General features: G+C 55.2%; 4 protein-coding genes across 4 annotated transcripts; 2 read left to right on the top strand and 2 right to left on the bottom strand.

Annotated features, from left to right (window-relative positions):
* Positions 1-713: 713 nt before the first annotated feature.
* Positions 714-1,942, top strand: GLOTRDRAFT_101579 (uncharacterized protein). Its single transcript, XM_007872290.1, has 5 exons — positions 714-1,105; positions 1,168-1,264; positions 1,323-1,400; positions 1,476-1,584; positions 1,867-1,942. Exons 1-2 carry the CDS (start codon positions 990-992, stop codon positions 1,229-1,231), a joined length of 180 nt encoding a protein of 59 aa, XP_007870481.1. The 5' UTR covers positions 714-989; the 3' UTR covers positions 1,232-1,264; positions 1,323-1,400; positions 1,476-1,584; positions 1,867-1,942.
* A 4,910-nt stretch (positions 1,943-6,852) lies between these two features.
* GLOTRDRAFT_141186 (uncharacterized protein) lies at positions 6,853-7,334 on the top strand (the record flags this gene model as incomplete). The annotated part of the gene is made up of 4 exons (XM_007872289.1): positions 6,853-6,957; positions 7,017-7,036; positions 7,090-7,118; positions 7,184-7,334. 4 exons carry the CDS (start codon positions 6,853-6,855, stop codon positions 7,246-7,248), a joined length of 219 nt encoding a protein of 72 aa, XP_007870480.1. The 3' UTR covers positions 7,249-7,334.
* A 178-nt stretch (positions 7,335-7,512) lies between these two features.
* GLOTRDRAFT_141185 (uncharacterized protein) lies at positions 7,513-9,645 on the bottom strand (the record flags this gene model as incomplete). The annotated part of the gene is made up of 4 exons (XM_007872288.1): positions 7,513-7,586; positions 7,643-8,186; positions 8,244-8,918; positions 9,112-9,645. 4 exons carry the CDS (start codon positions 9,643-9,645, stop codon positions 7,513-7,515), a joined length of 1,827 nt encoding a protein of 608 aa, XP_007870479.1.
* Positions 9,646-11,616: 1,971 nt separating this feature from the next.
* GLOTRDRAFT_141184 (uncharacterized protein) lies at positions 11,617-13,110 on the bottom strand (the record flags this gene model as incomplete). The annotated part of the gene is made up of 4 exons (XM_007872287.1): positions 11,617-12,275; positions 12,331-12,784; positions 12,846-13,009; positions 13,059-13,110. The coding sequence occupies 4 exons, from the start codon at positions 13,108-13,110 to the stop codon at positions 11,779-11,781; spliced, it is 1,167 nt and encodes a 388-aa protein (XP_007870478.1). The 3' UTR covers positions 11,617-11,778.
* Between the last annotated feature and the right edge of the window lie 52 nt (positions 13,111-13,162).

The following is a 13,162-nucleotide window of genomic DNA, read 5'->3' as shown; positions in this document are numbered from 1 at the left end:
CTATTGATCCTATCTTGTCGATTCATCAGGGTAAGACAAGACTAATGAAAGCCTACAGAGCCAGTAAGTGGTTTAGACCGTTCTGCGACTAACTGCTATACGCACTCGAGGACGCAAGACGGCTGACGCTAACGACAAGTTCAACGCGAAGGATGTCAGTCCTGTCGCAAGAGTTACAACGTCAAGTAATAATAATCAGTCTTCAGCAGCGGACGGAATAGACACGGTTGACTTGCCTGTAAGACGACGAGGACAACAAGCCGTATTGAGAACGGGCACAGCGAGGTAGAACGGGCAGGCATTGCAAGAGTAGGATGGGAAGAAAAAGCGGAGGAGTGGGATGATGTCCCCTTCACTGCAATCCCCCGTATAAATACCCCCTAGGGTCCAACGAGCGGACAGACTTCCGCAGACCTAACGGCAAACCTTTCCGCCGCTCGTGGTCTTCCCCACCGCCCAGCAACGAAAATGACTCACCAGCGGCAGAAGCAAAAGGGTCGCAGGTGTGACCCACAGCCCGAGTCACGCGGAAAGACGCGTCGCGTCGATCTGAAACGTCGCCACGGCGGCATTATGGCAGCCTCCATATTCGACCGCTACGAGCCGTTCCCAGACCCTCCAGCCTTGACGTATGGAGTAGACTCACTAGGAGCTCACCTCTGATACTGATACGTCTTGGGGTCTCTGACCCAGCGTCGCCCATAACAAGCATGATAGACAAGGGGTAGCTATAACCCAGGGATAGCGCTGCTGAAGCGACACCTGGGGGGAAAGCCGTATCAGCTAATTCACTAAGAAAACTCACCGCACTTGGCCCTTCTCCAGCCGTCCTGTAGACTACCCCTGGTTTAGACATACCTGTGTGCTGGATAGCGAAGCACCATTAGACCAGAAGCCCTTGCCGACCCTGCGCCAAGGATCAGGTCTCGCGTGATGCCTGTCCCTCACGGTCTGGCAGGGTTGTTTGCGATACGCTCTGAGAGGCAACGATGTCTTCATCACTGAGTAACGCCGCTAGAATAATGCAAGCCCACTCCGAAGACGTAACTGCAATATTGGCATCACGGCGTATCCTCCAGTTCGGCCATCCCGCTGATGTCCCACCCTTACAATCCAGGTGTGCGTACGCTCACGTTGTCAGACGGAAATATATAGTAGGATACGGACCTGGATCACGCTGGGAAATATTGCAAAAGAGGGTGTACGCAGTGTAATACCCTGCTTCAATTAAGATATCTACAAGTCGTAGATATTCCCATTCACTCTGTGCAGATATTCATTCAGTTCGTATTAGATTTAAATATAATAACACGAAAACTTGCCTTTGTCATTCAGGGCTCTTCACAACCCTACCGAAGGCGCGCGGAAGCATGCGGAGATGCAAAGGTCGCGCAAATTGCCTGAAGCCGGCCACAACGAATAGATCGGAATGGCATACAGGCGCGAGATGAAACAAGGGAAGACGCATCACGTACCGTTCCTCTCGTAGTCGGCAGCCGACCCTACACATGCCAACATCGCCGCTCGTGTCTACTATCCAGACTCTGAGCCAGTCCCGCTTGTCTGCTTGCATTGTCGGAGTTTCTGAGTACACCTGGATGGTCAATATGCAGCGAGTGGGATTGGGTTACGAGTGAGATAAGATCATTAGGATAGATGTGAGACAGAGTCAATCACACGTTCGGGCATATGATCGCGGCTGCACCCAAACCGTCCGAACGCGCAATCTGCACTCTTGCACAATTGTGCTCTCGTAGACACAGTACTTCCCTCCTTTTATCTAGCGCAGTACAAGGATGTTCGCGCGTGGATAGGCAGTGTGGATGCTTCGATTGCCCTCTATCCTAGCATAGGACGGTGACTCACCGACGTCTTAGTATCTCTGCGAAGTTGTGCCCTCTCAATGGCGTTGGGTATCTACAAAGAGTCTAAGGCCAGTGCTTTGCATTCAGGATGCAAATACATCCAGGAAATACATCTCACGCGAGTCGAGGTTAGTGAGAGCAGATCGCGCCACTGAACCAGCATGATACTGGGATAACCGCACGACATGTTACCACTGCTATCACACATAGAGGGTACTTCGCTGCTGGTAGTTCCACCTCATAGGCAAGGGTAATGAAATCATGGGACGAGACTGTAGCATTGGGAAGTTACTATACAAGGGGGAGGCCGGGATGCATCGAATGACGGTGAAGGTGCTCGTTAGACAGGATTTGTATTGATCGAGTCATGCCCAACAGTGGCAAATGAGACAGAAGACAGTATGAGCAAGCAGCAAATGTAAAAGACGAGGGAGAGAAACAGACCCAGCCAACCGAAGAGCCCTATGTATGCCCAAGGTGGCTGCAGCAAAGTCGCGTCGCGAGTTTGCGTCGAACTTGGCCTGCGGATCTGCATCCATTCGCCATCTGTCACTGCTTGGCTGCTGGGCGTACATGTTGCTCACCACATCGATAGTGTTCACAGCGAGTAGACGACAACAAATCATCATTCCAACTTGTTCCTCGCAGGGCATACACCGACGGCACGTATCTGATTGCGAGCACCAGTCATCGCTATTTCAACTTTATCCTTACCAGTATCCCGCTCCAACGAGTTATCAACGTTCTTGCATAGCCTGATAATGGGCTATACAAAGATGGCAATGACTCTGGTAAAGATATGAGTTGCTGATCATGATCTAAGGACGGCATCAGCTCTGATGTTGACGATCATGATCATGGCAGTTGTGGCACTTACTATGGATAAGTTCGTCGACTTTGTAACCTTTCAAAGTCATAGCGTGGACATTACACGGCGGGAACAAGTCTAGCTCTCGAGAGGACTGACCTGCAGAAGAGATTTAGAATTGAAGTAAGTGAATCTTTAGTTCTGGAAGTCACTTGCAGAGTTAGCTGATGATTGGGACGATGTGCAGATAATAGCATAATACAGTCGGACTTTGCAGCATGCTGGATTAGACTTAATCTGTGACTGCTCCGAGTCTGTCTGTCAACCATTGTCGAACGGACAACATCTAGCTAGCTGATAGACGACTGGGTAGGGTTCTACCCAGCCCTCAATAAGTGGAGTTATCGTGTAATTCCTCGTCTCTGCCGAAGTCTGAGGAGGCCGAGTCTGGGATGAGTAACTACCCGATATCTCAGATTTACATAGATTTCGTACGATTCTGAAGATCACAGCGACTGTCAGCACACGTAAGAGCATTTGATGGCCTTCTCAGAGCACGGAGTGCATTGACAATTCCAGATGGTTGTAAGTCTCGGGAAAGTTGGCTTTTCTCTTGACTCGAACTTGGAGGTCTAGTCACTACTCTCAGAGCTGTCCTTTGGTATGTATCCATGAACATAGTGTCTGTGTATTGTCTATGTCAGCCTGCAGAACGAAACATATTTACCTAATGTTATGAGAGATTCCGACTCCGTCGGGTGGCGAGCGGCACTGCAGCCCTGTCAGAGAAGCCTCTCAGCCGGTCGGTAGGTACCAATTGGCTGGGTAGCTTCTCTGACAAGCCCGCACTACCAATTCTAGTTCCATCCGTGTACGCAATATCGCTACGCAAGTCCTGACTTCCCCGTTGATTCCTCACGAGGGATATATAAACCAACCCAAATGCAGACGCCATCATGACCTCTCTGCTATGCCGAGATTATGCTCGTGCATTGTCCTAGCTCGTTCCGTTGTCGTCCTACCTATTGCGCATTCCAGCTGTGGCTCCAGTCGACGCCGCTGCCAGTTGTGATATGAATTATCATATTGATTGTAAGTGGAATTGCAGCTTACGCACCAGCCGAGCGCCTGATCCTAACATTCTCGGTTGCTCACCAAGGCAGTGTGTCGCAACTCAAAGGCACAACTCGTCTGACATGGGGCAAGGCATTCAGAGTGAAGTGGGATAGAGCCAGAGATCGGGCGGACGATATGCGATCGAAGGACAAAAGTGGCAGTGCTCGCGATAGAGCTCTTTCTTATTTCGGTACGTGTTAATTTGTGCAATCCTTTCCCTCTCGTGCTCAGCTCACGAGAGTCCATTACACCCTTAGCTCTTGATGTTTCCTGCAATTAGGAGTCCAACATTTTTTCTCTATTGTCGCGCAAGCATGGGACAAACGATCGCGTCAATGTCTGCCACAAGAACGTTGCGTACACTCATTGCTTGGCGCGATCACCTTGTCGAATGAAGGCTTGCGCTTCCCGAGTGTTCGAATACCTACGACGCACAGTTAAGGTGCACTATTCCATGGAATACGACGACTTCCTCATCCATCGACCATGCCGATCTGCTCGGTCCTAGTGGGAGTCTCGATACGAGCCGCAAGTGTCGGCAGAGATCTGGATTGAAGGAGCCAAGGCATCCAGGTGCGGAAGTGCAAAAATCCTTCCGTTATTCCGCCATCTTACGAGTGTGTTTGTATCAACCAGACTGCCAAACTGTTAACCGTGCATCTCGTTCTCACCGTTTGCCAAGCGGGTGCATCAAATAGCCCCCCCCGGGGAAGAGTGCTCAAGCTGCCGTACACTCCATAGCAGATATCGAATGTAAATGGTGCCTTCGACTGAGCTGACCTCGTCACCAGCTGTTCATAATCAAAAGTGGACATTGATTTACATGGTATGTCTCATTTTGCGACTTGCGAGCACAGGCATATCAACCTGACGCATCTTCTCAGACCCATAGCAAACTCGTTACGCCGCATACGGTGATATTACATCTCCATCGCTCCGTGCACACCATCGACGCTGTATCAGATGGTACATTGGCCCGACAGGGTGTCCCCATCCGCTACCGGCTTTAACCAGTAGCCCCCCGCGTATCGTCAGAGTCCTGCCCCGACGATGCCGCTGAGTTTGACCTGCCTGGGAGTCGGCGAGACGTGGGCTTGCTAAGCTCCCGCTGTTCCCATTCGCAGCTCAAGCTCTGAGTTTCGGCAAAGACGGGACGGGGTGTGTTCCCCCGATAAACAAGCCTTCCATGCCCCCCACCGCTCAATCCGCATGTCAGCGCATTTATTACGAAAATAATCCCGTCTCCTGCACCCAGGTTCTCGGCCGCTGAAGGTTCTCCCGCCGACTTTCTCGTCAAGACTGCGTGCAGTGTCAGCTACTACACGACGACGATGGTACGCAACACGTTCCCACCACCCCGAAGGTCGAATACGGAGCGACTCGAATAGCGGGATCCTTCTACTCCCGCAAGTGTTCATCTTTGGCACTGCTGATTCTTCCGCCTAGCCCTTTCAGCATCCTTCAGCAAAGATGGGATGGATCACGCCCCTGCGAGCAGCATTGCGACTCCTCCACAATAGTCGTGCTTCCTGCCTGGTGCATCCACTAGAGACCTTGATGTACGCCCGTACGCCCGATGAGCCATGGAGGTGCAGCTTCATCTTGGGTTGGTCAAGTTCCCGCTGCGAGGATTCCGGAGTTCAAGTTCCTGCACGAGACTATGACTCGGAGGACGTTGTCAGCTTGGACGAGGTCGGGGCACATTCGACGATGCCTATTATTTGCGGCCGTGATCTGTCTCAAATCTTTGCCTGTTACTGGCTTGCTTGGCGGGGTGTCCCCGCTGTACTGGACGCTACCGCTTGTCATCCCGAACGTCGCTGAGGACTTGCACGGCAAAACACGATAGATCGCATTCCTGCGATCGACACTATGTGCAAGCTGGGCATCTCGGCGCTGTATCTTGCAGTCTGGTCCTTCACGTTCGTTGCCTGCCATTCCACGGCGCTTGCCTTCTGAATGGCACCTTGGTCATGAGGCCGAATGTGATGTTCGGGATACCCATGAAACCTCCTCGACGAATACACGACGGGGCGCGTTCCCGTGGCCGCCCTGACTTCGACGCATGTTCTATAACGGTCATCAAGGTTAGCTCAATGCTACGTATCGGCTACACTACGTGATGTGCGCTTGGGGAGAGGGACTTTGGCGTGGAGTTCCTATGGCCCTCCACGTGCATCGAGAGACTTTGTCACTCTTATAACACACTGCTGAGTACGTTAACTACTTCTTTAGTACTCCCAGCTGATTCTAATCGTGTGTTAGCAGGAGTGATCTCTCACAGTGCTTCGCCATTTGGCTTCGAGGAGGGCGCAGTAGCATATGTGTGGGGAGCTCAGCGAGTGGTGTTATCTTGTAAGGATGAGTTGTTTTGGCTATGTTGCGTTTACTGACTTGTCCTTGGTTGTCCTAGCCTCGTCTGTAACAACATCATCGAGTCTATGGCTTGCAGTACATGCCAAAGTCTATATGTGAACCTCCGACCCTCTAGCCTTGCTGGTCGATGCTTCTGCCGCCCTCTTCCCCTGTACTGGCAGCTCCCTGGGACCTGCTTCGCGTTGACACGACAGATCGCGTTCCCGCGAGCAGCCTTATCGCGAGCAGCCTTATCTCTACGGCTCATACAATTTGTGCGCGCTCTCCTCTGCTGGACTTTTCGAGACAACATAGATGGGACGAATCGCATTCCCGCGAGTGGCATGGTCTGACACCGGTCACTGCTCGAGAGTGACGCAAGGCTTCTTTACCACAACCGCCACACTTTCGACACGATTTCGCCGCCTGGACGCAACAACGGTAGCTGCTCACAGCCCTATTGCCAAGTCTACTTCTCTGGGTGCTGGTTTCACCTCCTACGCCCCATCGGCTCACGCGGGTCTCTGGTGGGACTGCCTCGACAAAGAGACAACAGGACGCATCCCCACCACCCGCCCGGGAGTGTGGTCCTTGGCGTCCTTTGTAGGGACTGTTTGGGAGCAGTCTCATTGTTGGCGCATACCCTGTCCGCCATTCTCTCGTCGGTGCGGCGGCGGTTACTGTTTGCAGCTCTATCCGAGCTCGACGATGTACCTCTACGACAGACGGGAGCTCAGACGGCTGGCTGGCTGGCTGGCTGGCTGGCTGTGCTTGACAAAACCTGCGCGTCTACTGGCTTGGGGTTGTTACCTGGTGAGTACTTCCTTGTCGTCTTATGCCTCTGTCTGAACTGATTGTCATGTCCTTGCCAGGAACTGAGCGCTGGCAAAGTGTGAGTAGGCGCTCTTTTGACTGTACCACATATGCTGATGCATCTTGTCTCAGCCTCGTCTGTAACAACATGAAGGAGCCAGGTGACTTGAAGATGCTTTATTGGAGTAGAATACTAGTAGATACAGAGAGTACACGACCTGTACAGTAGACAGCACAATAAACGGGCGAGAGCTGGCTTTAGGGCCGGCTCCCGCCCAATACAAGAAGTAAGAGCACGGGGGAAATCCTTACTCGAGGCGCCCGTCTTTCTACCGTGGGAAAGCGGACTTGCCGCGAGGGGCAGAACCTCCCCCTCCAGCCAAGTCCGCGGCGACACAGAGAAAGGACTCACTGTGGTTGGAACGCTGCTTGGGTGAGCAGCGCGAGCCGACGACGCGCCGATATCATATTGGCTGGCAAGCGCCTGCGCGGAACCCGAAGCGGGATTGGATTCGTCGGAGCTGGACGGTATATCTAGAGACATGTGAGGACAAGTCAACTGAGCGAGCTTAAGAGAGCGTGCCCACCCGTATCCGCCGCGCTTGGATCCTGCAGATCCGCAGAGCCCCCTAAATGAAACCAGGTCAATACATAGATTGGATGTCCCAACGCGTTGCCTCCCCACCTGCAGGCAAACCTTCTTCAGGACGCAGATACGCTAGGCCGTCTCCCAGCAATCCCTCCTCGTTGTCGCACCACTCAATCGGCGGAAACTCCACCGGGCCTGCGTCCGGGCTGACCGCGCACGAGCTCCCGTAGTCCAGCGTGAGCGCGGGCGTCGTGAAGCCCGAGTACCCCTCGTCGGGGTGGTCCCACGCCTCGGGCTCCAGGAACGACCCGCGCAGCGCGAGCGTAAACTCTCCCGATTCTGCGTTCACGCCTTCCTGGGTATCTTCGCTGGGTGCACTGGACGGACCCGCGAGCGCCTCGTCAAAGTCGAGCTCGAACGTTGACACCGGGCGCACGTTCAGTAGAGGAGCTCCCAACAGCGATTCCCCGTGCACGGGCGTGTCCGAGCCCGAGGACGTCGGCGTCGGCGACGGCGCACGGGAATTCGGCGCAGAGGACACGGACAAGCGCGAATCCTCCGAAGACGTCGACGACCGTCGCGAGTCGGTGTCGTTCCAGGGCTCCGCGGGCAGATGCGCGCCGGGCGTGCCTTTCCTCGCCTAGCCCATTCCAAGTGAGTACATCTCACCACTTGGACTCATACAATCCGCGCGCACCTTTTTCTTAACCACCACGCCCGCCCGCGCGAGCACGCGCAGACTCGGCAGGCTCGGCCGGCTCGCAAACGCAGGACGCGTGTGCGCGGGGCGCACCTTCGCCGGCACGGGCAGCGTGCTCGTCGACGCGCTCGGTCTCAGCGCCGGGCGGCTCGGCGAGAGCGGGGACTTGGGCGTCGGCGTCGGCGGGGGCGGGGGCGCGGGGACCGGGAGCGCGGGAGACGGCAGAGGCGACGGGAAGGCGAGCACCGACGCGCCCGGCGAGAGGTTCGCGAACGGGTCGTCGGGCAGCAGGTCCCCGGACGGCGGCGAGCTGCCCGGCTGCGGCGCGGGGAAGGGCAGGTCCCGCTCGCCGTGGTGCACCAGGTCCGCGTAGGACGACGCGAGCGACGACGAGGACGGCTGCCGCGCGTGCGCGGGCCGCGGGCGCGGGCGCGGGACTTCGGAGAACGCGCGCGTGCGGGAGGAGAGCGGGGGGTCTGGCCACGCGGGGTCGCGCTGCGTCGGCGCGGTCGTGGGGGACTGCGGCTGGGAGGAGAGGAACTTGGAGGGGACGAAGATCGACTGCAGCGAGGGCCGCTTTTTCGGCATTTTGGGAAAGGAGTGTGTGCTGGGTGAAGGAGCGGTGGATGGGCGGCGGCGCCGTTTGTACAGCGAGGCGAAAGGAATGTAAGTCTAACGACGGGAGTCAGCAAGACGCGTCGGTCGCGAGGAGGGACTAGAATCGGCATTATACAGGAAATGAAGGAATGGCTCTCCCCAACGAAATCTCGCGCAATACAAAGGGCGCGTATTACGCGCGAGAAGCAAGTCCTCGGGGTGTATTGGCGAAGAGATGGGAACTGGAATAACTGGGTCGAGAACTCACCTGGTCTCTAGAAGGAGTGCGTAGAGTGTATTGCGGCGCTAAGTCGGGCGCGTCGGTCTTGCGAAAGCAACGAGAGTGGGTGTGCTCGGTGTCGGGAGCAGCATGCACGCAGTCGCGGTCGTCGTACGCACCGCCAGGGAGAAAGGAAAGCGGCATGCCGTGAGCAGGCCGCGTATATAAGAGACTGATTTTCGAGACGAGTGCAAATGCAATCGGTGCGCCGGGCCCGTCGCGATTGCCTTGGCGTGCTTCCGGTCTGGGCTCGAATCGTGATCGGGTCTGCAATGCGATACTCGATCGGGGTGTTGACTTTGCGTGCAGCGAGAGCGGGTTATATGCACGCCCAGCACCGCCCTCGTCGACGCCGAACTCGACAGTCAACAGTCCAACGCTGTCGATCTGCCAATGCAAGTTGCTCTGCCCGCAGACCCGCAAATTTCCGTCGCAGCGTAAACCGTAATACTTTCCCCTCCCCCGGGCCCGACGCTGTGGTACCGCCGGCCCTGGATCGTTGTTGGCCCGCCGCGACGTCATTGGTCGCTGCACCGGCGACGTCGCGCCCATGTATCACTGCCTGCTAACAGCTCACACGACCGTGGTCAGTCCTCCCGAGTTATCAACCTGAGCGCCCGTCCGACGTTCGCCGCCCCCGCCGCATGCATATCATCACCTACGTCACTCCTCATATATGCTCGACGCGATAAACCACGATATGACCCGGTAAGCGCTCGAGCTATCAGCCTCAGGGCGGGACTTGTGCCTCCTATCCAAGGGAACGTTCAGGCTCAAGGTTGAACGACCTGCTGACCCTGAGATGGGTTCGCTCTGCCCGACAAGTTGAACGCCCTCCATCACTCCGGATCCTAGGAACACCGTCACCTACTTCCGCAGAAGTCTGGAAACATGCCCATAAAATGGGTGGTATGTATATCCTCCTCCGATGCGCCCAACTTCGAGGTGCATGCCATAGCGCCCGCGCTGAAGCTTATGCGGCGCGGGGGCTATGGCATACCTCTCCTTGTACAGGACATCCGGCACGAGCATCCCTCCGAATCTGGAATTATCGGACACTTCGAGGGAAGATCACCTCGAGGTGATGCTGCGGGCGTTGTATGTATGCGGATTGCCATCCAAATGTACCGCGCGTTGTCATAGCGCGAAATTCACCGAAGGGCGTCTCCTCGAAGGTCGCGACAAATAGGGCGAGGGGACTGCTGGCCCGACAGTCTCCGATTCACCAGTGATATATCCGGCAATGAAAATCGGAAAAGCGCCCGACAAACCTGAATGAATCCATATGTACGTTCATACTTGGAAGCCAAGCAAGTCAACCCCGTTGAAGTGCTCTGTCGCCACTGCTCTCTAGCTCCCACATTTAGCCCCCCCTGCTCGGGGAAGAATTAGTGGCACCGGCTCACTCGCGACCTAAGCAGTGTGATGCACGCAAGGCGGAAGGTGACACAGTATCAATATTTAATATCCCTGCTTGTACATGAACACTAAGGGCCTTCAAATGCATACATAGATGTGCACAGACCAAGTTCACTATTCATTCAATATCGAACGGTGCTATCAAGGTATCAGGACAGCCGAGCATGCATTACGATTGACCGCCAGACAGAAAGGAGCCAAAGAGATATGTACCGCTCCGGATATTCATAATGGGCACACTCACTATACTGCACTACAGCATCGGCCGCGGAGAACGACATGTGCAGTCGTCCGGACTGTCCTGTCATTGCCTTCCTCCGTCTGTAAACGTAGCACAGGTTGCTGGAAAGACGAGAAGGCCGGCCGTACCGTCTCAGCAGCCACCCCCTCCCGTCCTCGAGCATCCCTCGAACACAAGGCTTTTGACGTCCTGCATTGTGCAGACCTCCGTCAAGAAGCGAACGCTCCCTCCTGTCAACTAACACGCCTGGATATCTGCACCGTAGACCTCGCGAGAGCGACCGCTCCATCTCGATGCGGGGGAGTCGGCGCGGCCCGCAAAAGACGCTCATCAACCCCCAGGGAGGGGAACCACGGCCTGCACTCCTTGCGCGGGTTCCCGGTCAGGTGCATGCCTCCATTGCGCGAAACCGCCGGCGCGCCGTCAGCCCAGCGTCCCCGTAGTTCCTTGACTCCGGGCCTACCACATGTCCCAGACACAGTCACAGCTAGCGCTATAGCGCTTCTGCCTGGGGGGAGGTGCCGGCGAGGAGGGCCTCCGGATACCTGCGCTGTACGCGCCCGCGTCGGTAAGGCAGGCCCGCGGTGTAGCGCTGTGAACGATGATAAGTCAGGGGGTAAACGCTTTGGGCATGGTTAACTTATTGCATTTGTGTAATCAGCCCTTGTCTAGACCTCTTCCCTTTGTGCATGTACATGTGGCCGGTGTAGGTTAATATACAGGCTTAGCATTTCTTGTAGTGTGATGGCGGGCCAGGTGCCCAGTCTCTGCCATGCCAGCCTCGCAAGAATACTGTACACGCCCCTCTGAAATATATCCCTTTTACAACTTCTCCCGTCAAGGTATGCAAACGAGGACACTCAAATCAAATATATTGCACCAATAGATACTTGTAAGTGTTCCGACGACGAGAGCAGCGCAGCAAAGCAAAGCAAGCAAAACGATACGACAAAACGGGATAGAACTACTAGTAGACGGCAAACGTCGAGCAGCAATCATTTCGGACTCGAATCCCGGAAACCCCTCTTGTTCTTGTACCTCTTCGAGCTCCGTCTAGCGTCTCCCAGATCACGGCGCTGGAGGTTGTCCTCGAGTTCCCGAACCCGCTTCTGGCTGCCTGAGGACTGAGTACTGGACGAGTCCCTCCTCGCCTTCTCCTTTTCCGATGGCTTCGGCGGCATCGACACATGATCTAGGAGCAGTTTCTTGCTTCCTTTCTTTTGCACTTGATGAAGCGGGGGTAGCAGCACGTGAATTTCCTGCATTGGTGGCAACGGCAGGGTCATCCCCGACGACGAGGAATGGGCGTCCGACTCGGAAGAGTAGGCATTTTCCCAGACAGGGATGCGGCGCTCATGTTCGTCGATGCCGCTAGGCGCGCTCGCATTGCTAGCTATCGCATCCTCGTCGGGGTCCTCCTTGAGCAATGTAATGGCATTATCCACATGCTTAAGGACTTCTTGGAAATGTTTCTCCATCTGTTCTGCCGATGCTGAATCTCTCTTAGTGAACAAAACATTCACGGCCCCAAGGTGAAGGAAACTCACTGTCCAACGGGTCTGGAACATTACGTGGTTCCTCCACCCAGGTACCTTCTAATCGCTCAAACTTTTTCAATGCCGCCGTACGTTTCTCTTTCTTTTTTCTTGCTTCTTCATCCTGCTGAGCCTGGTACTCGGCGATCCTGGGAAGCGCAGTCTCCCTGAAGAATGTCTGGAGCCGCAGGAGCAATCCTTCCAGATACGGACTCATCGTCGGTGCAATGAGGTCTCCGACCATTGGCGGGTCGTTGATAAAGCTCCTTTTTGCGTCTGCTGCCAACTGCAAGTTCGGCGAATCCCAATTCTTCAGTGTAACGGGTATCGACGCGCGAGGAACGCAAGGGCGCTCGAGCGTGAACGCAAACCAGCACAGGCCGTAGAAACTGGACTCCAGATCGTCCAGATAGTCGTGCTTACCGAGACCCAGCAGTACCTTGATAGACTGGAACAGACGAGTACCCTGGTGTAAGCATCAGCATGCGTTCGGTCCAATGTGTACCTTGACAACTCGCCGTCCGGACATCGGTACTCTCCCCGCTCGTCGTCCTATCAATAAACTTGGCCATGTCGAAATCAATCAGAATTCCCCGCGTGCCTACCCCCGCATCGAGTCTTTCATTGAGTAGCATGTTGCGCGTGCTGATGTCACGATGCACGATACCACGCAGAGCAAGGTTGCGTTGGGCTGGAGTGTCGTCAGAAAGTAACTGATAGGAACTGCCTAGAAGCCATACCTGCAATAATATCGCGAAAAGCTTCGACGAGTTGCAGCACGGACCGTGCCATCTCCAGCGGTGGCCCATAGAAAGGTTGCAAAATGTAGTAGTATTGACGGTCG

Source organism: Gloeophyllum trabeum (genome assembly GCF_000344685.1).
Source record: "Gloeophyllum trabeum ATCC 11539 unplaced genomic scaffold GLOTRscaffold_00017, whole genome shotgun sequence".
Taxonomy (NCBI): domain Eukaryota; kingdom Fungi; phylum Basidiomycota; class Agaricomycetes; order Gloeophyllales; family Gloeophyllaceae; genus Gloeophyllum; species Gloeophyllum trabeum.
The sequence above is the reverse complement of the archived record's forward strand: the minus strand, read 5'-3'. Positions and strand labels throughout refer to the sequence as shown.